Source organism: Bipolaris sorokiniana (genome assembly GCF_000338995.1).
Source record: "Bipolaris sorokiniana ND90Pr unplaced genomic scaffold COCSAscaffold_7, whole genome shotgun sequence".
NCBI lineage: Eukaryota > Fungi > Ascomycota > Dothideomycetes > Pleosporales > Pleosporaceae > Bipolaris > Bipolaris sorokiniana.
In genome coordinates, this window is record NW_006911901.1 from 1,527,979 (window position 1) to 1,553,843 (window position 25,865).

The 25,865-nt window shown below is 50.0% G+C and overlaps 12 protein-coding genes across 12 annotated transcripts; 5 read left to right on the top strand and 7 right to left on the bottom strand.

Annotated features, from left to right (window-relative positions):
* Positions 1 to 280: 280 nt before the first annotated feature.
* COCSADRAFT_89781 (uncharacterized protein) lies at positions 281 to 682 on the bottom strand (the record flags this gene model as incomplete). The annotated part of the gene is made up of 2 exons (XM_007702073.1): positions 281 to 390; positions 562 to 682. Coding segments are annotated over 2 exons (231 nt in total), but the record flags the coding sequence as incomplete, so codon positions are not given.
* Positions 683 to 1,213: 531 nt separating this feature from the next.
* Positions 1,214 to 2,502, bottom strand: COCSADRAFT_171561 (uncharacterized protein; the record flags this gene model as incomplete). The annotated part of the gene is made up of 2 exons (XM_007702074.1): positions 1,214 to 2,366; positions 2,414 to 2,502. The coding sequence occupies 2 exons, from the start codon at positions 2,500 to 2,502 to the stop codon at positions 1,214 to 1,216; spliced, it is 1,242 nt and encodes a 413-aa protein (XP_007700264.1).
* Positions 2,503 to 2,754: 252 nt separating this feature from the next.
* Positions 2,755 to 5,466, top strand: COCSADRAFT_37078 (uncharacterized protein). Its single transcript, XM_007701672.1, has 3 exons — positions 2,755 to 3,240; positions 3,293 to 4,040; positions 4,094 to 5,466. Exons 1-3 carry the CDS (start codon positions 2,776 to 2,778, stop codon positions 5,326 to 5,328), a joined length of 2,448 nt encoding a protein of 815 aa, XP_007699862.1. The 5' UTR covers positions 2,755 to 2,775; the 3' UTR covers positions 5,329 to 5,466.
* Positions 5,467 to 5,611: 145 nt separating this feature from the next.
* Positions 5,612 to 6,972, top strand: COCSADRAFT_89194 (uncharacterized protein; the record flags this gene model as incomplete). Its single annotated transcript, XM_007702075.1, has 2 exons — positions 5,612 to 6,694; positions 6,772 to 6,972. The coding sequence occupies 2 exons, from the start codon at positions 5,612 to 5,614 to the stop codon at positions 6,970 to 6,972; spliced, it is 1,284 nt and encodes a 427-aa protein (XP_007700265.1).
* A 1,926-nt stretch (positions 6,973 to 8,898) lies between these two features.
* COCSADRAFT_90050 (uncharacterized protein) lies at positions 8,899 to 10,008 on the top strand (the record flags this gene model as incomplete). Its single annotated transcript, XM_007702076.1, has 2 exons — positions 8,899 to 9,896; positions 9,960 to 10,008. 2 exons carry the CDS (start codon positions 8,899 to 8,901, stop codon positions 10,006 to 10,008), a joined length of 1,047 nt encoding a protein of 348 aa, XP_007700266.1.
* A 161-nt stretch (positions 10,009 to 10,169) lies between these two features.
* On the bottom strand, positions 10,170 to 11,660 carry COCSADRAFT_37081 (uncharacterized protein). Its single transcript, XM_007701673.1, has 4 exons — positions 11,470 to 11,660; positions 11,133 to 11,407; positions 10,411 to 11,062; positions 10,170 to 10,343 (listed from the first exon to the last, which is right to left on the bottom strand). Exons 1-3 carry the CDS (start codon positions 11,521 to 11,523, stop codon positions 10,582 to 10,584), a joined length of 810 nt encoding a protein of 269 aa, XP_007699863.1. The 5' UTR covers positions 11,524 to 11,660; the 3' UTR covers positions 10,170 to 10,343; positions 10,411 to 10,581.
* An 18-nt stretch (positions 11,661 to 11,678) lies between these two features.
* Positions 11,679 to 13,917, bottom strand: COCSADRAFT_143093 (uncharacterized protein). Its single transcript, XM_007702077.1, has 2 exons — positions 12,706 to 13,917; positions 11,679 to 12,648 (listed from the first exon to the last, which is right to left on the bottom strand). The coding sequence occupies exons 1-2, from the start codon at positions 13,801 to 13,803 to the stop codon at positions 11,854 to 11,856; spliced, it is 1,893 nt and encodes a 630-aa protein (XP_007700267.1). The 5' UTR covers positions 13,804 to 13,917; the 3' UTR covers positions 11,679 to 11,853.
* A 26-nt stretch (positions 13,918 to 13,943) lies between these two features.
* Positions 13,944 to 15,778, bottom strand: COCSADRAFT_199884 (uncharacterized protein). The gene is made up of 3 exons (XM_007702078.1): positions 15,661 to 15,778; positions 15,104 to 15,581; positions 13,944 to 15,043 (listed from the first exon to the last, which is right to left on the bottom strand). Exons 1-3 carry the CDS (start codon positions 15,687 to 15,689, stop codon positions 14,177 to 14,179), a joined length of 1,374 nt encoding a protein of 457 aa, XP_007700268.1. The 5' UTR covers positions 15,690 to 15,778; the 3' UTR covers positions 13,944 to 14,176.
* Positions 15,779 to 15,906: 128 nt separating this feature from the next.
* Positions 15,907 to 18,098, top strand: COCSADRAFT_37084 (uncharacterized protein). The gene is made up of 5 exons (XM_007701674.1): positions 15,907 to 16,217; positions 16,627 to 16,692; positions 16,738 to 16,826; positions 16,876 to 17,855; positions 17,903 to 18,098. Exons 1-5 carry the CDS (start codon positions 16,212 to 16,214, stop codon positions 17,953 to 17,955), a joined length of 1,194 nt encoding a protein of 397 aa, XP_007699864.1. The 5' UTR covers positions 15,907 to 16,211; the 3' UTR covers positions 17,956 to 18,098.
* A 2,317-nt stretch (positions 18,099 to 20,415) lies between these two features.
* On the bottom strand, positions 20,416 to 22,342 carry COCSADRAFT_89953 (uncharacterized protein; the record flags this gene model as incomplete). The annotated part of the gene is made up of 5 exons (XM_007702079.1): positions 20,416 to 20,675; positions 20,727 to 21,075; positions 21,140 to 21,520; positions 21,584 to 21,844; positions 21,908 to 22,342. Coding segments are annotated over 5 exons (1,686 nt in total), but the record flags the coding sequence as incomplete, so codon positions are not given.
* A 1,497-nt stretch (positions 22,343 to 23,839) lies between these two features.
* Positions 23,840 to 24,335, top strand: COCSADRAFT_37087 (uncharacterized protein; the record flags this gene model as incomplete). The annotated part of the gene is made up of 1 exon (XM_007701675.1): positions 23,840 to 24,335. A coding segment is annotated over exon 1 (230 nt), but the record flags the coding sequence as incomplete, so codon positions are not given.
* A 794-nt stretch (positions 24,336 to 25,129) lies between these two features.
* Positions 25,130 to 25,654, bottom strand: COCSADRAFT_42547 (uncharacterized protein; the record flags this gene model as incomplete). Its single annotated transcript, XM_007701693.1, has 2 exons — positions 25,130 to 25,377; positions 25,429 to 25,654. Coding segments are annotated over 2 exons (474 nt in total), but the record flags the coding sequence as incomplete, so codon positions are not given.
* Positions 25,655 to 25,865: the final 211 nt, after the last annotated feature.

The following is a 25,865-nucleotide window of genomic DNA, read 5'->3' on the forward strand; positions in this document are numbered from 1 at the left end:
TTTTAAGAAGGAGAGAATGGGTGGGTATTATTTTGGTGTTTTTTTTGGCGTTGGATAACATGTAACGGGGGATATACCAATGTCTCTTTATCATTATTCATTTATCATTTCTGTGCTCTGTTTTTGTTTGGACTTATTCGCTCATGTGTAGAAATGTTCAATCTGATTGATAAACCATGTTCATGAACAAAATTAAAAAATTCATATCTCATCTAAGAGTCTCCTCTCCTCTCCTCTCCATCCCCTCTCGTCCCTTAGCTAAAACCACCCATTGCAATTCTCACCTTTCAATTCCCAAATGATCAACCCTCTTCGCCTTGACTTCTCTTTCCTCCGCATTCGCAGCCGCGTACGCGCTCCCTTGGGCCCTGGCAATACCACTTGCTTCACCTGTTTCGCATGCATACATTAGTCTAGCACCACATAAAAAATCCAACAGTTACCATCCCTCATATCATTTTATAAAAATCTCCAAAATCAAGGCAAGGTGAAAAGGATGAAAGGAAGAATGAAGGAAACAAATAAGGGGAAAATGTGAGCAAAGGAAGTGGGATCACATACCTCTATCCCACCTCTCCTCCTCCGTAACACTGTCCCCATTCGCTTCCTGGCGCGTGCTCTTTTTCGACTTTGAACTGAAAGCGCCGGAGAGAGCGGCGAAGAGGTTGAGGTTTAGACCAGCCTTTTTCCCATGTTAGTTTTCTTATTTTCCATTTCTTATCTCATTCTTTTCTAGGGGATCTTTTTTTGTAGATGAATCAGGTAAGGAAGAAGAAGAAAAAACTCACAGATGCATTTGCGCTAGCAGTCCTCTCATGGACTTGAGTTGCGCTGTCTTGGTTTCGCTGCTGGACTTGGTTTTGATTGTTTTGTTTGGAGAGGGCTTGGGTCATTGTATCTGATTTTTGAGTTTTTGACGAGACGGTGATATATTTTTGGATTGACGGGATTTGAAGAACTATTTTTCTGTGTTACAAGAAAGTACGCTAGGTAGATAAGTTGCTTTGTATGTTGCCCTGGTGGTTGGTGGTGGTGAGACGGCGACAAGCATGACGTCACGCATCGCAAGGGTGTACCAGCAGGTTTTGATGCGTGAACGCGTAAAGGGTCTGGGGTAAGCGGCAAGGATGGCTAGTTGGGTAGTCTCGCCACATGGAAAGATGGGCATGTGGATATTTGCAAGGTATATGGTTATTGTGTTAGTTCGATATGATTAGTTCACTAGTACCTCTACGATATTGTCCCAGAAGCCCAAGTCGTATACATTCTCCACTGCAGCTAGATTCCACACACGCTCAAAGCTGTCTTCTTTAGCGACGGATTTGATGCGACTAGGTAGCGATTTTGGTGGTTGCCCGGTTCGTGTTCGAATGAGAATATGCCTGCTCTCTAGAGGCCAGGTGGTGGGCGGTTCCTCGTCATCTGTTGGGCTACGGTATTGCTGCATTGTGTCCTCGCGCCGGTGACCGAGAAAGACGACACCCTCTGCCATTTCGTCATGCCAATCTGCCCATTTTGAGCTCTCGTTTGTTGTCATGCCCGCCCAGATGAGGTAGATGTGGTAAGTTAGGAGACCCAATGGAAGCGGCCATGTAAGAAGCGCGAGTAGACCGACTCCGGATCCGCGAATACCACCGACGTCCAGGTATATGCTCGTGTACATGAGGAAGTAATGCATCTTTCGGTCAAAATACGCACCCCAGCTCTTAGAGCTGACACTAATCTTGGGTTTGTATCTATACCAGTCCTCGTACTTTAGGTACTGCTTTAAGACCATCGGAGAGAGAGCATAGTAGGCTAGGTATGCTCCATAGGCAATAAGGATACTCGTTGATAGCAAGAGAGCCAGAAACCACTTGTAATTGCCCCGGCCTAGGCAGTTGTTCACCCATATACAATGATGATCCATTCTTGAAACGCATGTTTTGCATATACTGCAATGTTTGCTACGCGCAGGCTTCAGGAACTTGCATGTCCGACACTCGGTGCCAGGGTAGTACAGCACTCTATCGTACGGATAGTGCCGCATCTGCTCAGCGTGGTTCGCTGCATTTATATATGTTTGGTTGTTCCTTTTCGCACTTAGGTACAGAAAGATGTACGGCTGTGGCAACATGACAAAGGCGAAGAGCTTGTGGTGCAGCCCAATGAGATGCCACACAGCGGGCAGAAACATGACAGCGCATGCAGTCACCAGGCCGAGAAAGAAGATCACGACGAGCGGATGCTTGTCGTACATAAGATAGTGGCCCAGGCGGGAGCCACCGTTGGTGATGCGGCCATTTGTGAGAGCGAGGTCGACCCATCGAAATGCCGAGGGGATATGAATGAGGAAGAGACGGTTGAGGAAGCCAATGGGTGTGTTTCTAGACTTGTTAGAGACAATCTTATCACTTGCGCACAGAGTAGATACCTAAAAGCTGGCAGCCGCCCGAAAAAGGCTATGAAGGTAACAAGGGACACTGTGACAGTGAAGATGATGATGGTGCGAGCGACAGTCATGATGGGGGAAGGTCAGATTGTAATAGGTGTCGCATGGCGGAGTAAAGAGGGAAGGAATTCCAAAATTACTTTCGCATCATTATCACGATGTGTTGTGGTCTACCAAGTCGTGTGTGTGCAAGGCATCATGGGGAACAGGCTGAAGGGACTACGCGGCTGCTGCCGACACCTGACCCCGCGTGAATCCTCCGTCACATGTGAGCGCGTCTCGTCACAGCTCAACTAGTAACGCGTCGACTCACCACCACTTAGCGCGGCAGTAACAACCCGACCATGGCGGCATCTGTTGTGTACAAAGATGTCAAAGAGGGATTCGATCTCGAATCCTGCGGAGACCTATTCGCAGGTAAAAAATTCTGGGTCGCGCAGCGCGTGCCAACGCGCAACCACCTGCTGGATGAGATCAAGGCCAATGGCGGAGAGATTGTGCTGCTGGAGAAGAAGGCCGACTATATGATTGCCGATCACTTTCGAAGAGATTGTCCACCGGGTTCGATCTCATACGAGTTTATTACCAAGTCAATTAAGAATGGAGAACTGTGCGACCCCAAAAACCATCCAGCCGGTCCGCCGTTGGGCGAGGCGCGAGAACCGGGAGCCATCCACCAGCCTACCAAGAGCGGGAGGACGCCATACACAGCAGAAGAAGACAGAATACTCTACAAATGGGCACACGAAGCTGAGTCAAGCGGTAGCCCTGTGAGTGGGAACGAGATTTACAAACAGTTGGAGCAGAAGGTAAGCGCGAGCAAACAAGTCTGGCACGAGTATGTCTGCTAAACCAATACAGTACCCACAACACACATGGCAATCATGGCGTGACCGCTATCTCAAGCAACTCCGAAACCGCCCTCCATCTGCCTTCAAATTACCTGACAATGCTCCTCCGTCTCCCTCGTCCGACCAAGCCAATAAACGTACGCCTCCAGCTTCATCGTCTTCCAACCCTACCAAACAACATACATCTAAACAGGAGCAGGAAACGACTGCGAAGAAACCCAATGCCAAAAAAGAGACCAACGCAAAAAAAGACTATAGTGTCAATGAGCTGAAAGTACTGTTTACTCTGGATGATTGGCTAGAACTCTACGCCTTTGCGGATTTAATCAACAGCCTAGAAGTGAGCGATGAGTATGATTCGGCATGGGAAAAATGGGCAGAAGAGCAGTGCAATCAAACCGCTGTACAATGGCGGCAGTACTTTGAAAAGGTGGTTCGTCCGCAATGGCTCATCGATCCAGTGTCAAAAAGGGAAAAGATGAAGAGAAAAGTCGAGAAGCAGCATGATGAAGACAATCACAGTCAGGGTCAGTCAATCAGCCAACCGTTTTCTCAATTGGTCAAACCAGAGGAAGAAGCTGCACAGTCCACAGTTCCAGTAGAGGGCGATACACTAGTGCAGACATCAGGTTTTAACAATGAACGCTTCGAAGAATTGATTAATAACGAACACAACAACAAAGTCCCGTCAGCCTACAAGTTCTTTGCCCGCGAAAAGAAGCAGGAAACTTTGAATGCACATCCTGGTAGGGGTTATAGTAAGTGTTTATGTATCTATCGTTGATGCAGTCATGATTGACCTACATGTTAGCTGCACTACATATCGTCCTAATAAACCAGTGGTCCTCTCTATCGATAGAAGAGAAAGCACCATATCTGGCTATGGATAGAAAAGCTACTGCGCAAGCCTCGGAGGAGACTGGAAACTCTACCAAAACAGCACAAGCACCTAAGAGATCGCTATCTTCGAAAGCTCAGCACGAGTTCCCCAAACTCCATCTCGAGAAAAACGACCAGTTCACAAAACGATCACGAGAAGATGATGAGACAGAAGAGCAGGAAGAAGAGATTGAGTCACCTCGACCTATCAAACGACGGAAAAGCGGAAGTACAACGCCTACCAAGGACAACACATTAGAGACGCCAACCGAAAAGACTGGCATCCAACAGCAGCCACTGGAGATTTCATTATCTGCAAACTCGCAAGACACAATTCAGCCAGAGCCCATCAAGGAGCAGGCTAGGCTAGATATATCCGACTTTGTAGAAGACGACGAGGCCACCATGGTTGAGCTGGATAAGCAGGGTACAGAAAAGGAAGTGGAGAGCATCGAGTCCGACGAGTTTCTAGACATAGATCATCTGCGTCAACCACTAGGTTACGAAACAGGTTCAGAAGATGATCTACGTTCAAACACGCCAACGCCACGAGCCACGCGCCAGAAAGTGTCAAATCTCGATACTCAGGCGATTCTATCCTCACCTACTCAAGACGGGTTTCCGCGCTCAATTGGCCTTGCCCAAGAAGCGAATTTTCAACAGGAGCTACTGTTTTCCTCGCCTCAGGTTCCAGAATCTGATGCATCCACAACACAATCCATGGAAGAGTTTCGCCGCTCCCTCCAGGAAGAGGACGTAGGTGAAGCCACTTACCCTCAATACCCACCCCGACCTCTCCGCCTGTCCTCTTCTCCAGTACCTTCCACAACCTCTACTAGTTCGGGCGACCCCGATCCACCGCTCAACGCCGAAGAAATTAACGAATTCTATGATGAGCAAAATGCCCAAGGGTTTCCCAACGATTTCATCAGTGCAGCGCTCAAACGTACAGGCTTACGTCCCGAGCTTGCTGTCAAAGTGCTCGATGCGTGGAAGCAGGGCAAGCCTCTGCCTAGTGAAAGGGGTATATGGAGCAAGGAGAACGATACGGCTGTAGAAAGCGGAGACGGGTATGAATTAGCTAAGCTGGCAAGGAAGCATACAATCGACGGCTGGGGTGGGGTTACAGAGCGTCTAGTATTTTTGGAGGGATATCGAAGTCGATGAAGAGGGGATTTCAGAGTAGGATTGTGATTCTCTGAGTAGTGCAGTTCTTCCCTTCATCTTGGAAGCTGCAGTTTATGAGTACCCTTCTTTACATGCTTTCGTTACTATAGGTCCATTAAACCTTTCCAGCTGCAGACACAAATGTCCAAGTACGCGAGTAGATGATCATGTGACTTGGCGAAGGCGCTATTGCTGCGCTAAATTACAGACGCGTCCCCCGCATCCGCGTCACCTTTTCGTGCGGATCAAAGCGTCTCCTGTTTATCATTTTGAACAATTCCACATGTCGTTTCGTAATAGACAATCAACGGCTCGACCGACTGCCAGCCGCCAGTCTGGAGTGTCTACCCCAAGCCGCAATGCTGTTGCCGACACGCTTCCACCGTACAAGAAGCCGTCTCACCCTCTTGATACTGAGGCGACCCGCGCGTTGCGCGAACTGCAGGGCCGCAGTCTAAACGACGTCAAAAGACACAGCAAGCAGGCTGCTGCTGCCATCACTGCCAGTGCTGAGAACGTTAACGATACTCTGCGCGATCATGCCGAATACATAGCACGACGGAAGAAGAAGTGGGATGCGGGCAAAAATCTGGAGGATAGAGACGTGGAAGAGCGAGACATGGAGGAATTGAAATTGAAGGTAGAAGAAGCCACTACGAAGCTGGAAGAAAGCATGCGTGCAGTCATCGACTCTGGGGTTGCGGCGCAGAGAATTGATGATACACTTGATTGGCTTAGAACCCATGCACCTATAACGTTAGAAGAAGAATATCGCACCCAAATGACGCAGCGAGAAACGCAGCGACAATCACAGAGCCAAACAGCCACTCAGCGGCGTACCCGAAACGTTGACGGAGACGGAGACACTGAGATGGATGAAGGCCCTACGCCCGGCCCGACCCCTATTGATGGGTCTCGAATAGCTCTCACCGGTGCAAGCGAATTATTTGCCTCGCGTGTGCAACGCGAAAAAGATACCTATACATCACTTTCCCTTACGGCGCGCTATGCCCGCAATAACGAATACCGCGACTTCAAGCGAATAGTGCATGATGCAAAGTACGGGGACAGTGGTCCTGTCTTGGGCCACGAAGATACTTGGTTCACCGAGACTGGATCACCAGCGCCAGGAATCACTGATAGCACACAGCGCGGTGATTTCGACGACGATGATGATATTGTCGTAGACCGAGCTACTATCAGCACGCGATGTCCAATCACATATCAGCAGTTCAAAGAGCCTTACTCAAGCAACAAGTGTCCGCATACTTTTGAAAAGAATGCAATTCTCGAGATGATTCGGCGAGGTCCTCACAGAATCGGGCAACAAAAAGCAGTCGACTGTCCAGTCACCGGATGTAATCAGGTAAGCATGGCTTCCTCCGTTTTGTTTGATTGTTGAGTGCCACCCAGGTGAACGTTTATGCTGACAATTTCGGCCAGATGCTCACGGAGACCGATGTGCACTCGAACAAAGTCCTCATCCGCAAGATCAGACGCATGCAGGAAGCTGAGCTTGCAGAAGCCGAAGAAAGTTCCGAGGATGAGATGCAAGCGCCTAGTTCGGACAAGCAATCTCAGCCAGTCCCGTCAGGTAGTGCCGGGGACCGAGGTGATGCTAGCGACGGAGAACTGTCAGTTTGAGGCTCAGACGGGAGGACGCACTGATGCCCGCAGATCTGTGATGGATAGTCCATAAATGCATGAGGCGTTGAGATTGTCAAGTTGCTGCCCAAGTCCAGCGTCACACTCACTTGCCGGTAAATGTCCCGTCTTTTCTTATCCAGCGATATTCCCCAATCAAGTTGTCGCAAACCTTTGTGAAGGTGTTACGTCTGCAGACAAGCCGATGTTGCTGTATCCTCGGCTTATCCGACAGCTTCCTCGGATAAACGAAATGACTTTTCCTTTTGTTGACGGGCATGGGCTCGGAAAACCGTGCATCTAGACATCAATGAAAGACCCACCGTGGTTTCAATCGGGGGCCAGCAGAATCTCGGTGCTTATCGTCAGAAGCAAATATCTACGGCCGCGGATACCTCTCGGGTACGTTCAAGCGCGCATCCACAGCCGCGCAGGAAGCACTTTTTGTTTGAACGGCTCACAAGCACGGGAAAGACCCTGCGTTTGACCAAAACCGGCGTGACCCTTTTGCTCCAAGTAGATGCGCAAAAGGCGGTATATCAATAAGTACTCGAAGCGGCCCAAAAAGCACTGTGCATGCCATGCGCGGCTGGTAAGTAAGAACGATGCACGGTTGTCGTTCGCGATTGTCGAAGAGGCGATTAGGGTGCAGAAAAGCGCGCTGAGGTCACATTGCCTACAACTAGGTGAGGACCTGACATGAAGCTTATGTACGGTGATGTACTGCTACAGGTGGTCGTTGGCATGTGACAGGGCGTGTTTGCGACGGATGGATTGGCCGAAGGTGGCTGCTGCGACAGACGTCATTGCTCGTGATTATGTACAGCATAGTAGCGGTTCCGCACACGGGGCAACGGAGAGACATTGGAGGATGGCGTGCCTGAAGATCTGACTGAACCCTTTGACCCGGAGACAGGCATAGGTCCCCGAAAGCAACCGTCGGAGAGAGAGACGGACGAGAGGTTGGGTCCGACACGCGACACAAGCGCCTCCAGCTTTTGCTGCTCCGCCATGGCGTTGAAGCGTGTGAGGCGACGATGGCATCAGAGCACAGGTAACCCGTCAGGCTTGATTGGACGGGCAGCCATGGAAATGCGCATAACATCAGCTCTCCATATCAGTGGCTCGCTGGGTAGCACGGCGATGCGGGGAAAGGCCGTCCAACCCCTCAATTCATGGCACCAGTGGACTGACTTGTTGACAATACGTAGACGATCATGCTATTTCTGATCCCTTCACTTCTTCACTGAACTTTCAGCCTCGTTTATCTTCCTCACATTCTCAGCACTTTCTGTTGCAACATTGTTGAAGCACTGAAGCCGGCCGTCGAACGCACGTACGCCATAGCACGCATCCACTTCTAAGCCCGCCCGACCCACACCCCACTCGTCTCCTACTCGGACCGGGACATCCACCTCCGCACAGACTTCATAGCACGAGGTACGCCCCAACACCCTTTCTTCTTATTCACCGACATGTTGTGCCCCTACGTGACGGCGCGGGTATGATCGGAAAGAGGAGGGTCACTGCACACGGAGACGTTTTCCGTCACAAGCCCACCTTGAATGTTTACTGTGCGTCGGGCGCAAACTGTACATCCATGTCATAGCAGGCTAGCCTTGACAATGTCCACGGCCGCGGCGCATACCGTCTGGAACCTGTATCGCAACATGAGGCTCTTGCAAGTGGCTTGGAGCTACAGGCGCGCGTCATGTCGTAGTTTCATCGTCCCTGGGCATATAGAGTTAAGATGGCAGTCTCCTTCGTCGGCTTTTCCAACTTCAGTCCTCTCCTATATTGCTTTCCCCGTTTGATCATTCCAGCATAGCGCAGCGTTATACCCAACAGCACTATCCCTTTATATCATTGCCCCATTCACACAGAAATCCTTGGGATTAGGACTACGTGCAGTTGCTGACGCCTGCCATGTCAACTACAACAGCCACCACCCATACCTTTAAGATGCCTGCTGCCCGCGCCCTCGAAAACGCAAAGCAATCCTCAGAATCAGTCCTCAGCGACGCATCCTCCGCCATGTCCAAAGCAGCTGAGAACCCCAGGAAGGCCACTTCAGACTTTCTTCACACACCGTTTATGCGTGCAGCACTACCATTTATAAACGGCGGCATCGCAGGCATGACGGCTACAACAGTCATCCAGCCCGTCGACATGGTCAAAGTACGCCTCCAACTCGCCGGTGAAGGAGTCAAGACCGGCCCCAAACCCACACCCATCAGTGTACTCCGGGATATCGTTGCACAGGGCAAAGTGCTAGATCTCTACACGGGACTCAGTGCTGGTATCTTGCGCCAAGCCGTGTACACGACCGCCCGGCTCGGCTTCTTCGACACCTTCATGAAGACCCTAAGTGCACGAGCAAAAGAAAATGGCACTTCAATCGGCTTCAAGGAGCGCGCAGGCGCTGGCCTCACTGCTGGCGGTCTCGCCGCCATCGTCGGCAACCCCGCTGACCTGGCCCTCATCCGCATGCAATCCGACGGCCTCAAACCCGCCGCCCAGCGCGCAAACTACACATCCGTCATTGATGCTCTTGTGCGAATAAGCAAGGCCGAAGGCGTCACCCGCCTCTGGGCCGGCAGCTACCCGACCGTCGTGCGCGCCATGGCCCTCAACTTTGGCCAGCTCGCCTTCTTCTCAGAAGCAAAGCAGCAGCTGCAACATACCAGTTTGTCGAGCCGCTCGCAGACGCTGACGGCAAGCGCTATCGCCGGTTTCTTCGCTAGTTTCCTCTCCCTCCCCTTTGACTTTATGAAGACGCGCCTGCAGAAGCAGACACGTGCGCCCGATGGAACGCTACCGTACAAGGGCATGTTTGACTGCTTTAAGAAGGTCGCCAAGGAAGAAGGATTGCTCAGGTTCTATCGTGGCTTTGGAACGTACTATGTGCGCATTGCACCGCATGCGTAAGTTTTTATTCTCCTTCCCTACATTGTTTTTGTTACATCCAGCTAACGAAATGCTCATAGCATGGTTACTCTCATCGTCGCTGATTACCTTGGTTTCATCACTAAATAAATTTCCTGTACCTCCTTTTCTTTTCTTCGTTTTCTCTCCATCGCTGAACGCCAAGGGAGATTATATCAGCTTTTCTCTTCACGACTTCGAATATCACACGGAAGGGTCTTTCAATCCACGTGTATGCAGGAACCTAGAATCGGTTCGTTTGGCGTTTTTTTCTCCTTTGTCTTCAGGGTGGTGGTCGGGAGAGAGGGAGACAGAGACAGGCTTGTTCGTCTCTCTCCAATCAGCGGGCGTTTTTTTGTTGATTTCCGTCAATCTTCCGGATCTGAGTTATGTTTTTCTCTCGATTATGTATATGCGTATGACACCCATTTTGCTCCATCAGAAACCTAATCTGGAATTATTGCTGTGTCGTGTGAGGTGCTTTAGTTTCTGTTTGCGGGGAACATTACTAACCATGCCATATTCCTCCAGCATCATTGAGGTATACAGATGGATAAACCAAGGACAGTTTATCATTCACACGCATTCAGTACTTCATTCCTGCTAGGTATATCGCTACGAATCGCCTCCGCCCATTGACAAACCTTCTTGACAAACCATCATCGTCTGTGCAAAGCCACCTTCTCACCTCCTTCCACCACCAATATCCTGACCCAACCTATACCCGCTAATCTTCTCCCACTCAATCTTCTGCCTGGTAATCGGCAGCTGTCTCCTCAGCGACTTGAACGCGCCCTCACTCAAACTAGCAAACGCCTTATTCAAATCCTCCTGGTACTTCTTCTCCTCCGCTGCAATCTTCCTCACGACCTCCGGTCCACTGGCACCGCTACCATTAACGCTGACCTCCTTGGTGGTAAGCAGGCGTACGTTTCCGTCTTCGTAGTAGTGCACGTCGACTTTTATGCTGCCTGTGATGCTGCCCGAGGACGAGTCGTAGGTGTATGAGCTGCGCCAGCGGCCGTTCCAGTAGTTTGTGGGCGAGTACTTGTTTGCGACGGTGATGATGGCGAAGTTGGAGGATGAAGGGATCGGGTACACGCCGTGTGAGGACTTGGGGTAGTGTTCTGCAGCGTGTGTGCTTAGGGCTTTGTTAAGGCTCTTGCTAAGGTGGGGGGTTAGCATGCTGCCATCTCTTTAGGCACCAGCGCCTGGAGATGCGGAGATAGACGTACAGAAGGTCGTCGTTGGAAGTTTCCACAACGTAGCTTTGCACGGCGCTTGCCTTGCCAGTGACATGGTCGAAATCAAACGAGCTCTGCGTGTCAATGTCGTAGTACCTGCCGTCGCCCAGCGAGTTGTACTGGCTGACTAGGACCTCAGTGCTGCCGCCAGGGAGCTTGGTCGTAGCGAATTGCTCTTCGTTGTACTTTTGGAATGCGGGAGAGAGCTCGTTCTGCACAGAGTCGTTGCCGAGGATTGACTTGATTGCTTTGGTGACATCCGCGAGCTGTATTGCTGGTCAGTCGGCGCTGTAACACGAACAATATGCAGTGCCAAAGGGGAACATACCTCACCCGGCGGTGCGCTATCAATAAAGGAAGAGAGGGCTGCTGTTCGTGACATTTTGCGGTTGTTTGGTGCAGCAATTGCTTGTTGTGTTGGCACAGTTGCGGGCGCACATCGAGGGCGGAGGAGCCCAGCGGGGCGGGGTCCAGCGGGAGTGCAGGGGCCACCCGTCACTCCGCGTACACGCAGAGCAGACACAGAACCCAGAATGTGTTCGAAGCTTGGTGATAGTATGAAAGATGATAAATGGGTATCTATTCAAAAAAAAAGCCAGTGCAAGAATGAACTAGTCATGTACGTTCAGTCCCTCTTACCCTTAGCACCGTGCCAGAAATAAAACCCATACGTGTACTTCCCGTAGTTTGTAAAACACCGCATTTTGCACACCTACTCGATGCTCATCTTCATCAACCCATCACTCGTGTCAGTCATGCCTTGTAGACCTATCCTCTTTGGTCCCAATGTAGGCGTCATACTCATACTGCCTCCGCTATTTGAGCGCTCACCATACGAGTGCCCACTGATAGATGTTTCTCTGCTTGCTTTGGCGCTTGTTCCCCACAGGTTTCCGTCTCGCTGAGCAGGCGACTGAGAGATGACAGGGCTGTTATGAACGCTGACGCCTGGCGAGACGGCACGGCGTTTGATTGAGGCTTCATCAAAGTCGTCATCTCGCCGGCGTTTATTTGACTTCTTCAGCGCTTCCGCTGCCGTGGGGGGTTGCATTGGCCCGGGTGTGGACGCCCGAGATGCCCCACCGTTGGGGCCGATGATTGGCGAATCCATGTTCATGTCTTCACTCATTGCTGATGATTCCGCTCGAGGGAAAGATGGCGGAGGAGTGTGAGCTGCACGTTGATTCCAGAAGCCATTGCTCGTTGAATTTCGGCCAGTGCTATGCAGACTACCAAACACACCGAACAATCCCTTGGCGTTGGCGTTATCGAGGCTCATACTGCTTTCGTCACCTTCTTCCGGTACTCCTTCCAGTGGTCCATCCAGTCCAGGAACGGCAGGTAGAAGGCTAGGCGAGGATTGGGCGGTGACCGAAGTCCTTTCCTGGTCTACATCACTTTCTCTTACTTGCCGTATGATTTCGGCTTCGCGGCGGAACTCGCTATCTACGGGTGCCGCCTCTTCGAATAACTCGGCTCTGATGCGGCCAAATTGTCTCGATTTCGGCTGGTCAAGTTAGCATGTATTGTTCTAGCAGTAATATGAAAATAGAAAGCAACGTACAAGCAAGTTGCCTCTCCGTGTAACCGCCCGCCTCACCACTCCAGGAGTCTGAGGTAAATTGACAGCTTCATCGCCACTATCATTACCAGAGGATATGTGGAGGTCGTTGGCAAAAAGTGATAGGCTCTCTCTTCGGGAGCCTGCCTTGCGTATTGCTGCTTCTCGGGCAAAGTACCCACCTTCCTTACCATTCGGCGGTGATCCTGGGCCGGGACTGGCCATTGAGCTATGCCCACTGGCTGAGCTCGAACTTTTCCTACTTCGGCCCTTGCGCAGCCTAGCGCGGTGCATGCTCGCAAAGTTGGGTTGTGCCCCGGGGGAGAAGAGGTTTGCCCAGAGCCCGTTGCTGCCTGATCCGAGACCTGGAAACAAGACATTGGTCTTAGCCTGTGGTGTCGTGATCATGGGGTCGTCGTGATCATCAGGGTCTAACGGGTCCACTTCGTCTGAAGAACTGCTCGAGTCTTCAGATCCCATCATGTTAATGCTGCCAACCGAGCTCGAAGGTGCCGTCCTGTCCCCATGGCTCCATCCACTCCCATGCATGCTCACGTTGGGCGATTCCATAAGCATCGAGTTGGAACGAGGCTTCCGCGGTGGTATCTTGATGCCCTTTTGCGTGATGGTTGGCGAGGAGTCGGGAGACGACTGGTCAGGGAGCGTCGAGTGATGGAGATTGGTGCAGGCTCTCGAGAACTCGGCACCACGGGAGCGGCGGGGCAGGACGGACCCAGGAGAAGCATACGTGTTGCGCGCATCTAGTTGCGGTGAGAGAGGCACACGCGCAGCAAAGTGGGCGGGGCTAGGCATGTGCGACTCTCTCGGGGGCATCTGCAGAGAGAGGCCTCTGGAGAGGAAGTCGGGGCGGCGAGGGGTGCTGGGGCTGGCATCGATGGTGTGGTCGTCCTTTGACATGCGTGTGGATTCATGGATTTTGGGCGATGGTTCGAGACGGGGTGTGCTGTCGGAGAGAGACCGTGCTTTGGGCGACTGCGTCTTTGGTGGTGTTGTCACTACCTGCGACGCCATTACGGCGCCTTCGCGGTCACCGGGTTCGCGTCTGTTAGTGATGTCTGGCGTCTTTGTGGCCGTCAACATTGCAACCGGGGAAGAAGAAGAAGTGTTCTGCAGGGCGACTGGCGAAACTCATTATATTAGCGACGCGCTGTGAACAAGAATGAACCTTGGTTGCGATTGATACGCCCGGCCCGCCTTGCTCGACGTCAATGTCACCAAAGCGGGGCGGCTGCTAATCAGGGCCTACTATCGTCACGTGCGAACCACAAATAACCTCACCCTCTGTTACCTCTGTTGGTGCCTCGTCCCGCACTCGGCTACATGCTGTCTCCATCAAACTCCGAGGACAAAATCTAGTTGAGCATCTCGCCATATCCGCATTCCCAAAGAGTCATTACCGTGCTTAGATCGCTAACAGATCGTCTCACATGTGCCCGTTGCCTCAACCATACCCCTAAACGCTCACGATACCCTCCACCCACTCAATGTCTTCCCATGTCGCCTCCCATATGTTGTGAATCACCTTAAACCGATCCTTGCCATTCCGCTTCATCGTACCAATGCATCGACACATTCGCCCTTGCTGCATCAGCCGTCTGCTGTCATATTCGAACAACGGCACCACCTTCCAGATGACTGCATCATAAGTGCCCTTCACATAAGGGGGCTTGGCGTGGAAAAGATCGCAAAAGGTGAAGTGTTGTTGTTTCTCAGTTCGCTCTGAAGTAAGCACCCTGGCATACAGCTCAATGAGCATCTGTTGCCCTGATTTTGATGCTTGATGGCTCTGGTTAATTGCTTCACCAACCCGGAAACAAGTTCTGAGCACTACATTCGACGAAAGGCCTATAATAGGCGAGCGGTCGCGAGCTGGTTTCGGGAATGGAGGTCTGACAATCGGGGTCCGAGCATTTGCAGATCCCCCATCGCCGGTGACAGACAGTAGACGGGTAGATAGAGTGACTGGAGATACGAACTTCTTGTGAGTGTGCTGAGAGGTGTTGATAGCAGGCGCTTCTTCAGGTGCATTTTCACTACAGTCATCACTAGCGTGCCTCTGTTCATTATCTGTAGGACAGGACTTTGCAGGTGAGTTTGAGACGTTGTGAGGGATGTCGAAACACGTTCTATCAGAACCTGAAGCTAAAATAAGTAATTCATCGTCTGTCATGTCGAACTCATAATCATCGCTGGTGGTAGTTATGCCATCGTTGTTCCGACAAAGCACGTTGCTGTCATCAGTATCCGGATATATACCGATTACGTCGTCCTCCCCTCGATCAGGCAGTGACAAACAAGAACTCTCAACATGTGGTGCTTTCTTCGCGTCTTGAACATTCATTCGCACGGTTTCTGAGTCAAGAGTGCTCATCGGAGTCACATGCAAAACTTCAGGTTGAGCAAAGTATGACTGGGGCAAAGCGTGGTTGTCCATGATTGATCTACTGTCATTTGAGTCATAGGTAGCCTGAGAATGTTGAGTGCCGTACAGGGTAGGTGCGGGTGTCGATACTGCAGGTCTGTCTGGAGGCTCTCTTGTGCGGGAGCTGCGCTGTATAATCTTGTCATCAGCCCGTCTTACACGCTTTCGCCCAGACTCGACTGGTGGACTGTCTGGTCTTGCTGGCTGTGGTGCATAGTTTTTGAGATGATCTGGCTCAATGATGCTGCCCAAGCCGAGGTATCGAGCAACACTTGGATTGTGCCGTCGTCGCGGGCTGCTGATCGCCCGTGATGAGGCTGGGTTCGGCCGGACTGATGTGGCCGCCGATGATTCGGGCGTCAAGAGCTGTTCACGATGTACCGGCCCATGGTTGATTGCTGTAAAGCCAGAAGAAAATTGAGGCAGGCGAGATTGCCTGCAGGCTTCGTGTTAGTTTATAATAGGGAAAGGCAAGGAGTTTGAAGTGATGAATGCAGGCGTTCCGGGCTTCTCACGCGTCATCGATGTTCTTCTCTATCGCCATCTTAGTCGTTCTTTCACTGCACAGATTGTATTCCGTCTCTGTAGAGTTGATCGCGAGTCAGATGATATGCAACAGATAGTGAAGATTGGGGCCCAAGAGTTAGTTGGAGGGAGGGAGTAGGTAATGGGCGCGTGGGCGTGACTTCCTTACTCAGCCCCCCACTGCGGGGTGACCTGCTTCCGGATCAAGGCAGCGATAGCGTCACTCGCATACCGCGTGTACGTACAACATCTTCCCTTCATAGAACACGAACTCTCCAGTCCTCGGACAACTCTCTTTTTCCGCACGTTTCGCCTGCACGTGTTCTCCCCAGTCCATGTGCTGTTCTATTCTTATCTGTAACACCAGATCCCTACCCCCAAATCAGCTTCCAAACTTCTTCCAAACCGTGGTGAGGAAACCGATTCACCTATCTGTGCAGATCTGCAGCACTTCGTAACAGCAGAACGAATATTCCATTCACGACTATTTTGCTTTTTCTGTACCCAAATATAGCAGCTGTCCATCTCAAGGCCATCGCAAATGCCGGTAAGCTACATTCACGTTCAGTCGCATACAAAACCACCTGAACCCCAGAATTGCCCCCTTCCATCAGTATCCCCCTTCCCATTCCCTGCGCCGCTCGTCCTAAATTCCCCTTCACTCAGCCATGGTCCCCAAAGTCCAGCGCATCGATGTTGAGCCACTTGTTGCTGGCCAGTCGCCGGGCCGTCCTTCTGTCACCTATCGCTACTATTCATGTGACCCCCAAGGCCTTTCTTCCCCAAAGCAGAGTTTACCTGAATCAGGCAAATTCAAAGTTCTCTCTACTATCAAGGGCCTGCACTATCACAAAGAGCCAGAGACATATGCAGAACTACCCATATCCGAAAACCCTTGTCCTTTATGTTTCTTTGAACACTGTCACAAGTCACTAAAGTCCTGGTTCCGGCAATAGAAGCACGTGTTTTCGGCCGTAACGGTCCAGATTGACCGACTGACAAGCGAGCAATATGAAGAAAATGTAAGTCCCACAAACTGCCTACATATTCGGTGCTAAGTGGCTTAGGATATTGGTGGAGTTGTTGACCTCATTGAGGTTATCCGCATCCAAGCATCTGGACCAACAGAAGCAGCTCGAGCTTTGCGCAAGAAGCTGTGAGTTAAGACTTGGCCTAGCTAATATTGGGTTCTAACACCACTACAGCAAATATGGCAATGCACATCGCCAAATACGCGCTCTTGTCATACTGGATGCATTGATCCAGAATGCGGGTACAAGATTCCAAAAAACGTTTGCAGATGAACCCCTCTTGGAGCGACTTCGTATCTTGGCCAGAGACGATACAGTAGATCCTGATGTACGACAGAAAGCCAATGTCTTGTTTCGCGGGTGGGCAGCGGAGTACAAGGGAAAACCTGGCCTCGAAAGAATAGCGGCGCTGCACAAGGAGCTACCTCGAACTAAACGCCCGCAGCCGCAACAGTCTCGTATAGTGCGGCAGCAAGACGCTGAAGCGGCTCGCGAACGTGAGGAGCACTCTCAATCTCCTCCTAGAAATAGGTGGTCCGAACCGTCGCATAGTTCGTCTTCCAGGACGAGTGCTCCTGTTGCACCCGGCCCCGGTACCTCTACTAGTTCTTCATTGTTCAGCAGGAGGGACAAGAAAGACAAGAAGACCAAGCGACAGCCGTTCAATCTCGAAAGAGAGAAGGGACAGATGCTCGAAACCATCGCATCAGCAAACGTTGCCAGCACGAATCTGCTGAATGGGTTGCAGCTTATCAATCGTGAGCAACAGCGAGTCAGCGAAAACGCAGAAGTCATGCGCCGCTTCGAGACGTGCAAACAACTCCGTCGTCAAATTCTGCGCTATATTCACCTTGTTGAATCGGAACAGTACATTGGTGGTCTGCTCAATGCCAATGATGAGCTGGTCAAGGGACTAATGGCATTTGAAATCATGGACAAGAGTATTGATGACGACAGCGACAGCGACAACGAGGCAGGCAATGTTTCCGCTGCTGAAGCGGCCATGGCCAACATGGACATGAATGAGGCTCCTCCACCAAAGCCACCGCGACCCACGAGCATCCCCATGCCTTCTCCCGTGACCAATAAGCAGCCTGTTGAATCGGACAGCGAGCCTGAAGAAGACGAGAACGATCCATTTGGTGATAGCAACGGTAAGCTTCCCACAACCAACATCTCAAGCAGGACTGACTTTCTGCAGCAATCAAGACGCCTTTCGTAGAGAGAGGCCAGCCAACTTGGAGAGATGTGTAGGGTCTTGGATGTAATTGCGAAAGGCTATGTTTTGCGTCAAGGCACAGTGTGGGATTCTCTTGATCGTTTTTCGCGATACCATTTCTTATGGGTTCACCAACTGATTAGATGTGAAAACAATTTAATTAACTTGAAAATCGCTACGTTTCTCTCCCATTCTTCTCCGACATGTATCCATCTCAGAATGCGCAGGCGTCAGCCACGTTCACAGCCACGCGGGCGACGTCATGTCGGCGCTAGCGTCGGCATATCATTGGCCTAGCGCCACGCGCAGCAGCATTGAAGCAGGGCCAGGAAACCGTTATACGACAACCTTAATCTCCCTCTGTCCCTCTCTCTCTCAAACCCCCAACTTGTACTTTCTCCACGTATCCACCTCTTTCTTCTATCCCACCACCAACACTGTAAGTCCGCCAAAATGCGCTGTTGTGCGTCCTCAAAACAGCTCAGGGAAACTCTCTCTAACAACGTCATAGCGCAACTTCGATCTACATCCCTCAATACTTGCGCCCCTACACACCACTACTCCTGTGTCCTCACAAGCTCTCTACATCTCGATCGTATACCCGAACATTAAATCGCAAGACCGCAACCATGCCTGCCTCGGCCACTCCCTCCATCTCTTCCACCGCCGGCTCTATCGTCAAGCCCCAGGGCGGCAAATGCAGCTGCATTAGCACCGATGATTGCAGTTGCTGCTGCATTCCTTGCACCGTTATGTAAAAAAAACCTCCATGGAAAGCCGAGTGAATTATGGGGCGATATTAATCGATGAACGGTTGTGTTTTTGAGGGAGTAAACATTTGAGCGCGCATATACATACCATGGGTTGCTTTTTTTGGAGTTTGGAAAGATTGGGGGTGTACTTGATGACCTCTTTGGCTGGACCCCTGGCCGGGGGTGGTTGAGTAGCAATATTATATTGCAGCTTTTTCTTTTCTACTAGATGTGTCTCTTTGCTTTGCGTGTGCTGTGTGAGCGCGTTTCATGGTGATGAGATCATTTGATTATGTCAGTAGTTCAGGAGTCCGAGTGGTTGTTTGTTATGGCTTGTGAGGGTTTGAATGGAAGTTGTTGATGAAGTTGTATGTGCATGTATAAACAAGGGAAAGTGTAGCAGTTGGGGGGGTGCGGCCAGGGGATATGGAATAGCTTATGTGTAAAGAACTAGAACGCTGAGATGAGACTGAACAGAGTATTCAATGCATGCCAGATAAGCTTCCTGGGCATGAGAAATGACAATGGTGGTATAAATGGCGATCAACCCCACAAAGAACCACCTCGAGCATTACTCGTTCAGCTTAACGACACCCAGCTTGTACCAATGCAGTCATACACACTGGCATGAAAGTATGATTTCAGCATGCACCAGATATTCATCCTTGTGTTCAATTTGACTCTAGATGCATTGAACCTTGTTTTTTCTTCTCCCAGTGAGACGGTGAGACTGGCTCTTAGAACAGTGTTTTGGTATTACCAACTCTCACTTTAAACCGTCATCTTTGTCTGTCAAACCAATCAACACCTCTTTCTTTTCCCGTGAGTCTGAATGCAGCATCGACAGAAGGGTGTTGCAATACCGCTATGCCGTGGCGTAAGCAAAACCACTGTTCTGCCAAAGAGACCTTCATCGTTCTTTTGCTTTCCCCAGTCTACGTTCGGTGAGGTTGGTATTTTGCGTAGGCTAGACTGATTGATACGAAGTTCGATCGAGCAAGAGCAAGACACATGACTTCGCGTCTCCAAGTGCGAATGAATTTCGCAGGTGTAAATGACACATCCTCCGTTTAAATATCTTCTTCGATGGTCTGGTAACGCCGCAACCACAGGGATGCGGAAATTGAGGCTATGGCGGTTAAAACAGGGGTTCTTTTTGGTGTGATACTAATGCGCGTCGGATTTAATTTCTTGTTTCTTTTGGGGGAGAAGGACTTTTGGCTGTGAGTATAGAGGGTGAGATTGGATGCGACTAATGGGGTGATGTAGTGTAGATCGACACGATTTGTAGGGCGGGTGACGCCGTGTGGGGTTGTGGTCGTTGTTGTTGTGTGAGGACTGGAGTGGTGACGATTGGAGGGGGCGAGAGGATGCGATGAGCTTGATAGCGGCTCGTAGGTAGCTTTGGAATACACGATGTCTACTCTATTGCGTTCTGGCTGTGCTTGCGGTTTCTATTCAACTGTGGTGAGAATTTTGTATATGGATCCAGAGTTTCATCTTTGTTCTTCTTGCCGCAACTACAATTGGCCAGACCGCAGCTCGAAATGAGGTTTGCTTGGTAAGATTGACTGATTGTTAGCAACAAGGTAAGAGCCAAAAAGTACTGGGAGTAATGAGACTGATACTAAAGAAAAGTGCGGGAAGTCGATCGACTGATCAAGGAACTGGTGACTAGAAGGGGTAACAGGCTCATGTTAATCTGAACTTATGTGTATTTGATTCTGTTCCTTTAGCAGCTACTTAGCGAGTAATCGTCGTGAGCGATCCGGCATCTGACAGTGCGAGAAGTTCATCTACCTGAAACTGGAAAAGCGGAGAACAAGATTTCAGCGTTTGCCTAACGATATCGTATGCGTGGGCAGCTAATGGATCATTGTCTTGCATAGCCTTTAACCAGCAAAGCAACCTCTGGAGTGAAGGTATCACAGGAAACTTTTGCTCTCTCTTGCCTTGCATGTTGTAGGCCATTTCTAGCAACAAGACTGTGATTGCTTGCATTACTGGAGATAGGAAGTTAGTGCATATTGTCTACTCTTGTTCGGCTTACTAACTGATATGGACAATTGCCCACCATGGACCCTCCTTGTACACGAAATCCGTATTGAGCTGGACGGGAAACATCTTTGCCAATTCCAAAGCAGCAGTGATGCATGATTCAGCCATCTTTGTATCGAAATCTGCTGAGGTGCTACTTTGATTTTCGACACGCCATCCCAAACTGCGAAGACATGGTTGCGTAATAAGTACCTTTGTGCTCCAGTAATCCATTCTTAAGAGGAATTGCTGGCGGTTAGAGTCGGTTGCGCGGCTATTGTATTTTGTTTCCGGGCTTTTGGAAAGTGCTGCTGTGCTCCATTTGTTGAGGTCATTGAGAAGGTCCGAGATCGTCGTTTGTATAGACTGTGGATGTGTAAGTACGGCGGATGACAATGAGAGCAGCATGTAGTAAATGAGAAGAGCTTACCTCCCAAGACTGAGTAGCAGTCTGTGGCGAGTACAGATACCGTTGAATCTTTCTTGTGAGGCGTGCAATCTCGATACGGGTGATGAGATATGACTTGTTGCTTGATGCATCCTCTTCAGACTCATGATTAGGTAATGGCACTGTACAGTATTCTTCGGTGATTGCTGGAGGCCTGCCCATGATAGCGTTCAACAGAGTTTCGATGCAGTATGCAGCCCACCATGTGTGTGTCAGCGTATCTTGCTCGAGGTCAACCGATTCAGTGGCTGTGTTGCGGAGGTGTAGGCCTAGAGCAATTGCGTGGCGTAGCGAGACACCGATAAGCGCCCAAGCTCTATTCACATGGCCAATTGTGAGAAGGTAAAAAGACATTGAGCAAGCCTGTAAAGTTTAGTGTCACTATAAACTAACAAAAAGCGAAGATGGAGGATATGGTTCACTTACCGCTTGCACAAGCTCTAAACTGGGAGATGGAAAAACTCTGAGAGAGCTTTCAAATCTAATGAGATGAACAGCTCTCATCATATAATACCCATGATCGCTCTCATCTGCTCTCCATTCTGCGCTCGTAAGGTGAGAACACTTTGCGCCTATCGCGAAGATCAAGTTCAACTGAGCTCGCCATGCGTCGGACATGTTGAAGCTGCGTTTTCCTCTGACAGATTCAATATATGCACGGAATTGGTGCTCGAAGTTTGCATTTACCTAGAAAAAACGAGACCATGTTAGCATGTCTTTCATTCAAAATGTATTTATATTGACTCTTACAAGCGGAAAAGATGAGTGGACTGTGTTGATATAGCAGCCGAAAAGCCGTTCTGCAGTCTCGACATTCGGGAGTTCGTAGGGATCTATGAATACATCTGTGGCTATGTCGGAGCTGTTGAGATAGAATGAGGTGTCGGTCGTATGTTTCCAAGTGCCCTGTGGTGAAACCTGCTGGACATTGCTTTTACGCTCAGGGATGGTGTCAGGCCGCGTCCTTTTCGTATCTCGATCTGAGGTTTTTATGATATATGCTGGGATACACGGCTCGGCTTTGATATTTTGCAGTTGTCGCTGCACATTGAGCAACCACTGAACTTCGGAGGCTTGGCCGACGTAACCAGTTTCTCTCGATTTGTGACTCCGAGTCAAGTCCTCAAACAAGTTGTCAAGGCTTTGGTTAGATCCGATAGAGCCGCTTACAAGCGCCTCTCCATGTTTTGGTGCCCTTCGGAGTTCTTTATAAGGTAGTTGATTTCGTTTCCCTAGAGTAATTAAAGGCGACTCTGGGGATTGTAGCTTCGCATACTCTTCTACCTATCAACGAAATACACAGTTAACTTCCTCACTATGCTAAAGAAGTATTCTTCACCACAGGTGAACATACAATATCTAGAACGTCTTGTATCTTTTGCCTGGATTCGTCATCGAGGTGCTTGTTCATGTCCCAGAGCAGGGTAGCGAGCGTATGGTTTAGTTGTATCACTTTACGCAATATTAGCAGACAAAGAAGCGCTTGCAGATTCAGGAAAGTATACTCATCGAGGCGGTCACGCCGACTCTGCTCGTATACACAAGTCCTTCCAGCAGCGTCGCAGTTTTGACATCTCGGAGTAGTGCCCGAACATTTCATCCCTATGACAAAGTGAGTTCACACCTTGTCAAGCCTTTTCCGCGATACGCACTACGCTGGCGGCAAATCTTGCAGGCTTTTCTCCTACAAAATTTTGTTATTACTGGGGAGGGCAACGCAACTTGGCGTAACATACACGCGATCTTCTTGGTCTCTTGTATTCAATCCCGGGCGTGGCTGCAGCCGAGGAATGGCCATTTTCCGCTTTTCGTTGCGGCCGTCGGAGTCGACCATTGTATGTTGTGATGTTCAAGTAGTTAAGGCTTGGAAATGTTATGTTTTGTCGGTCCAATGGGGTCTTTCGATCTTTACCGGAAGATTCTCCATTTAATATCCGTGATTGCTAAAGCTGGAAGGAGCGATTTGCGAACGGGTCATTATAAGATGCGGGGATGGCAGCAATCATGAAGCTTTTGCAGCAGTACAAGTATTGGTAGACTCCAAAACCTAAATGTACTTGCTATGTGTATCGACGAGGAGCTTGCGGTCTAGGAGCACTGTCAATTATTGGCGGGAATGATCGGAACGAATCCGATACGGCTCCGCCATTTACAAAACTTGATCGGCGATGTAAGCGACAGAGTAGCGTGGGTATGCTAGTCTTACTATTTGTACTTGATCCTTGTTCAAATGGTACATGCTGCTTTTGTGTTTTTGTATCGATCTTCGACATATGCTATATCTGTTGCTTACTGCATCCTGAAGCCTGCTCGAACGTATGCACAGTATTACAAGCGTCGCAAAAAATTCCTCAAGTGGGGGGATCGTGTTGCAGGACCACGATCCATTGTCTGCAAGAATCGTTACAGAGTTTGACGTCCGGAAGTCTATGTGCTCATTCATCGTCGGTATGGCAAAGACTGGCTGAAGTGCTAATTGTGGGTCGCGACATTGCCACATCAAATGCGATAGGGATCATATAACTGTATGTGTCACGAGAGGAATGGTTCGATCCTCCAATTGAGTTCTGACTACGCAAATGTGTGATGGGGTAAAAGAGTAAGAACCACCGAGATCTCAAGTACTGCCATCATAAGGTTAAGCAGCATAGCACATCGTGAAGCGAAACCACCAACAATATGGTCAGCAATATGATATCATTTAACTTCCAGGACAAGAAAACCTCCTAGCTTGCATACGCACAACATCATGACTTGCTGGCATTCAAGTGTCGCCAAGAATCCCGCAAGAAACACACGTACAGTCTCCCTTCTCCTACTTGTATGTACCGCTTCTCAGATGCAATTCCACTCAGCGTCCTCAAGCAGCTTCTCTATGTATATTTTGAAGCCGGAAACGGTGGGTGTTGCCTCGGGACAATACTGCCTCGACATGAATCAAGGGAGAATGATCTTCAAAAAGAGAGTACCCACTCTTAATAGTCTTTCCCTCCACAATAGAGAAAAATAAAAAACATTAATTTGTGCATTATGGCACACGTAGCCAGCAAACAAAGAGCATGAGGTTGCAAAGAAAGCCGAGGAAGTAGTGGTAGTTCCCCGCTCCGCTCCGCCTAGCTTATCTTTTTACCCTCACCTTCTTTAATTTCCGAACCGCACCAAAAATAAGGCTGCCAGAGCAGCGGTCCCATCCTTGCAGTGCGAGATCAAATCATAATTGGATAGGCTAAGTCGCTTTCTTTTTTGCTTCCAGCCTTAGCATGAGCGCGTACCGAAACACCGGAAATCTGATAAATGGCATGTCATCAGACCATGAGTGCAGATTCCAAGAGTCTTAGGTGGGGTAAGAAAAGTTGAGTGGGGTCTCTCCAGGGACCCCTTTGTCCATTGAGGGCTAGGTGGGGTCAGACGACTGTATACACGCTTTTGTCAATCTATGGAGACAAAGACAACCGAGAATAGAAAGGTTATGCGCATGAGTGTTATTTCCGTATTATGCATTTGAATAAAATCAGCGGGGTGCAGCTATACCGAATTCTTGCATGCAGACCAAAGTGGTTTGTTGAATCTATTTCTCAACCAGAATTGGTGGATATCGAACTGAAATACTGAAAGTGTGTGGTATCATAAAATGCGGCAAAACGCAGAACTCGAAGAAGTAAAGGTAGAGATAACAGCCTGTGAACGCAGAATAGGCCGCTCCCGTGACTAGCTTAGCGCCTTGTTCTCCAAATGGTATCATTACTGTCGTATCCTCAGACGTGCCATCGTGAATGAGGTTGCTTTTTGAGCTTCATCAAGAAGCAGCATAGACAATGATCTGGCCGTCAGACATGGCCATGGTGTTTGTTGTGGCCTTCCGTGTCTCCGTGGCGCATGCATCGTCGTCGTCTCCGGAGTCAACGTGTCCTGCAGCGCCCTCGATCCGTCTCAGTGAGCCAAAATGTATCCTGAAAGTCTTCACTTGGTGCCACTTGTGATGATGGTAGTGGTTTGAGGAGTCTTGTGTGGGATATGGAGACCCTTTTCGATGTCGCGCATCTTGTTGGTGTTCTTGCCCGGGGGCGGAGAGTTGAGGCGAATACCAGTGCGTCGATCCGAGCGGTTTTGCTTGTTGTCGACAGTTGAGCGGCCGGTAAAGCGACGAGAAGCGCGGCGAATGGATGCTCGAACGTCCCACTGACGCTTCTTTGCGAGCCACCAGAGAACCCCAGATGCGACTGGATGTTTGTTAGTTCAAGCATGTTTGAGAAGTGGAGTGATGAATGTACTTGAGCCTAGAACGACAACGACGGCTACTACGATAATAGCAGCAATGGCACCACCTGACAAAGAGAAAGCACCCTTTTGCGAGCCTGCAGCGCCAGCATCGCTAGGGTCTTGCGGGTTGTCGCTGCCTCCATTGTATCCTGGAGGCGGGAGGCTGCTGCCCGAAGACGAATCCTGCGCCAGGGCTAGCAGAGGGAAGAGGAGCGAGAGGAGAAGAGGCCCGTTCATGATGGTGCAGACGGGAATGTTGGAATGCGGCACAACGGAGAATTGATTGAGTTTTTGGTGACACCAGGATGGCGTGAAGGGCGTTCGATCAACTGGATAGATACCAACAACTCGCTACCAGCACGGAGGGCAGGTCCCTATATTTGCATGGCTGCGCGCACATCTCTTTTACCCAAACCGCTGCCTTCTCCAATCGTCGTCCAACACCCCG

What these genes read in the sequence shown, in the direction of transcription:
- COCSADRAFT_37081 (XM_007701673.1), bottom strand. Translation starts at nt 11,523, where the DNA reads ATGTCACGAACAGCAGCCCTCTCTTCCTTTATTGATAGCGCACCGCCG. An exon ending in ATAGCGCACCGCCGGGTGAG is followed by an intron (nt 11,408 to 11,469) that starts GTATGTTCCCCT and finishes CCAGCAATACAG; the next exon opens with CTCGCGGATGTCACCAAAGC. An exon ending in ACTTCCAACGACGACCTTCT is followed by an intron (nt 11,063 to 11,132) that starts GTACGTCTATCT and finishes CCCCCACCTTAG; the next exon opens with CAAGAGCCTTAACAAAGCCC.
- COCSADRAFT_143093 (XM_007702077.1), bottom strand. Translation starts at nt 13,803, where the DNA reads ATGTTGACGGCCACAAAGACGCCAGACATCACTAACAGACGCGAACCC. An exon ending in CACGGAGAGGCAACTTGCTT is followed by an intron (nt 12,649 to 12,705) that starts GTACGTTGCTTT and finishes TAACTTGACCAG; the next exon opens with CCGAAATCGAGACAATTTGG.
- COCSADRAFT_37078 (XM_007701672.1), top strand. Translation starts at nt 2,776, where the DNA reads ATGGCGGCATCTGTTGTGTACAAAGATGTCAAAGAGGGATTCGATCTC. An exon ending in ACAAACAGTTGGAGCAGAAG is followed by an intron (nt 3,241 to 3,292) that starts GTAAGCGCGAGC and finishes AAACCAATACAG; the next exon opens with TACCCACAACACACATGGCA. An exon ending in ACATCCTGGTAGGGGTTATA is followed by an intron (nt 4,041 to 4,093) that starts GTAAGTGTTTAT and finishes CCTACATGTTAG; the next exon opens with CTGCACTACATATCGTCCTA.
- COCSADRAFT_37084 (XM_007701674.1), top strand. An exon ending in GCGAGCAATATGAAGAAAAT is followed by an intron (nt 16,693 to 16,737) that starts GTAAGTCCCACA and finishes TAAGTGGCTTAG; the next exon opens with GATATTGGTGGAGTTGTTGA. An exon ending in TCCATTTGGTGATAGCAACG is followed by an intron (nt 17,856 to 17,902) that starts GTAAGCTTCCCA and finishes GACTTTCTGCAG; the next exon opens with CAATCAAGACGCCTTTCGTA.
- COCSADRAFT_199884 (XM_007702078.1), bottom strand. Translation starts at nt 15,689, where the DNA reads ATGGCGATAGAGAAGAACATCGATGACGC. An exon ending in GAGAAGAACATCGATGACGC is followed by an intron (nt 15,582 to 15,660) that starts GTGAGAAGCCCG and finishes CGAAGCCTGCAG; the next exon opens with GCAATCTCGCCTGCCTCAAT. An exon ending in CTCAACCTGAAGTTTTGCAT is followed by an intron (nt 15,044 to 15,103) that starts GTGACTCCGATG and finishes CAAGACGCGAAG; the next exon opens with AAAGCACCACATGTTGAGAG.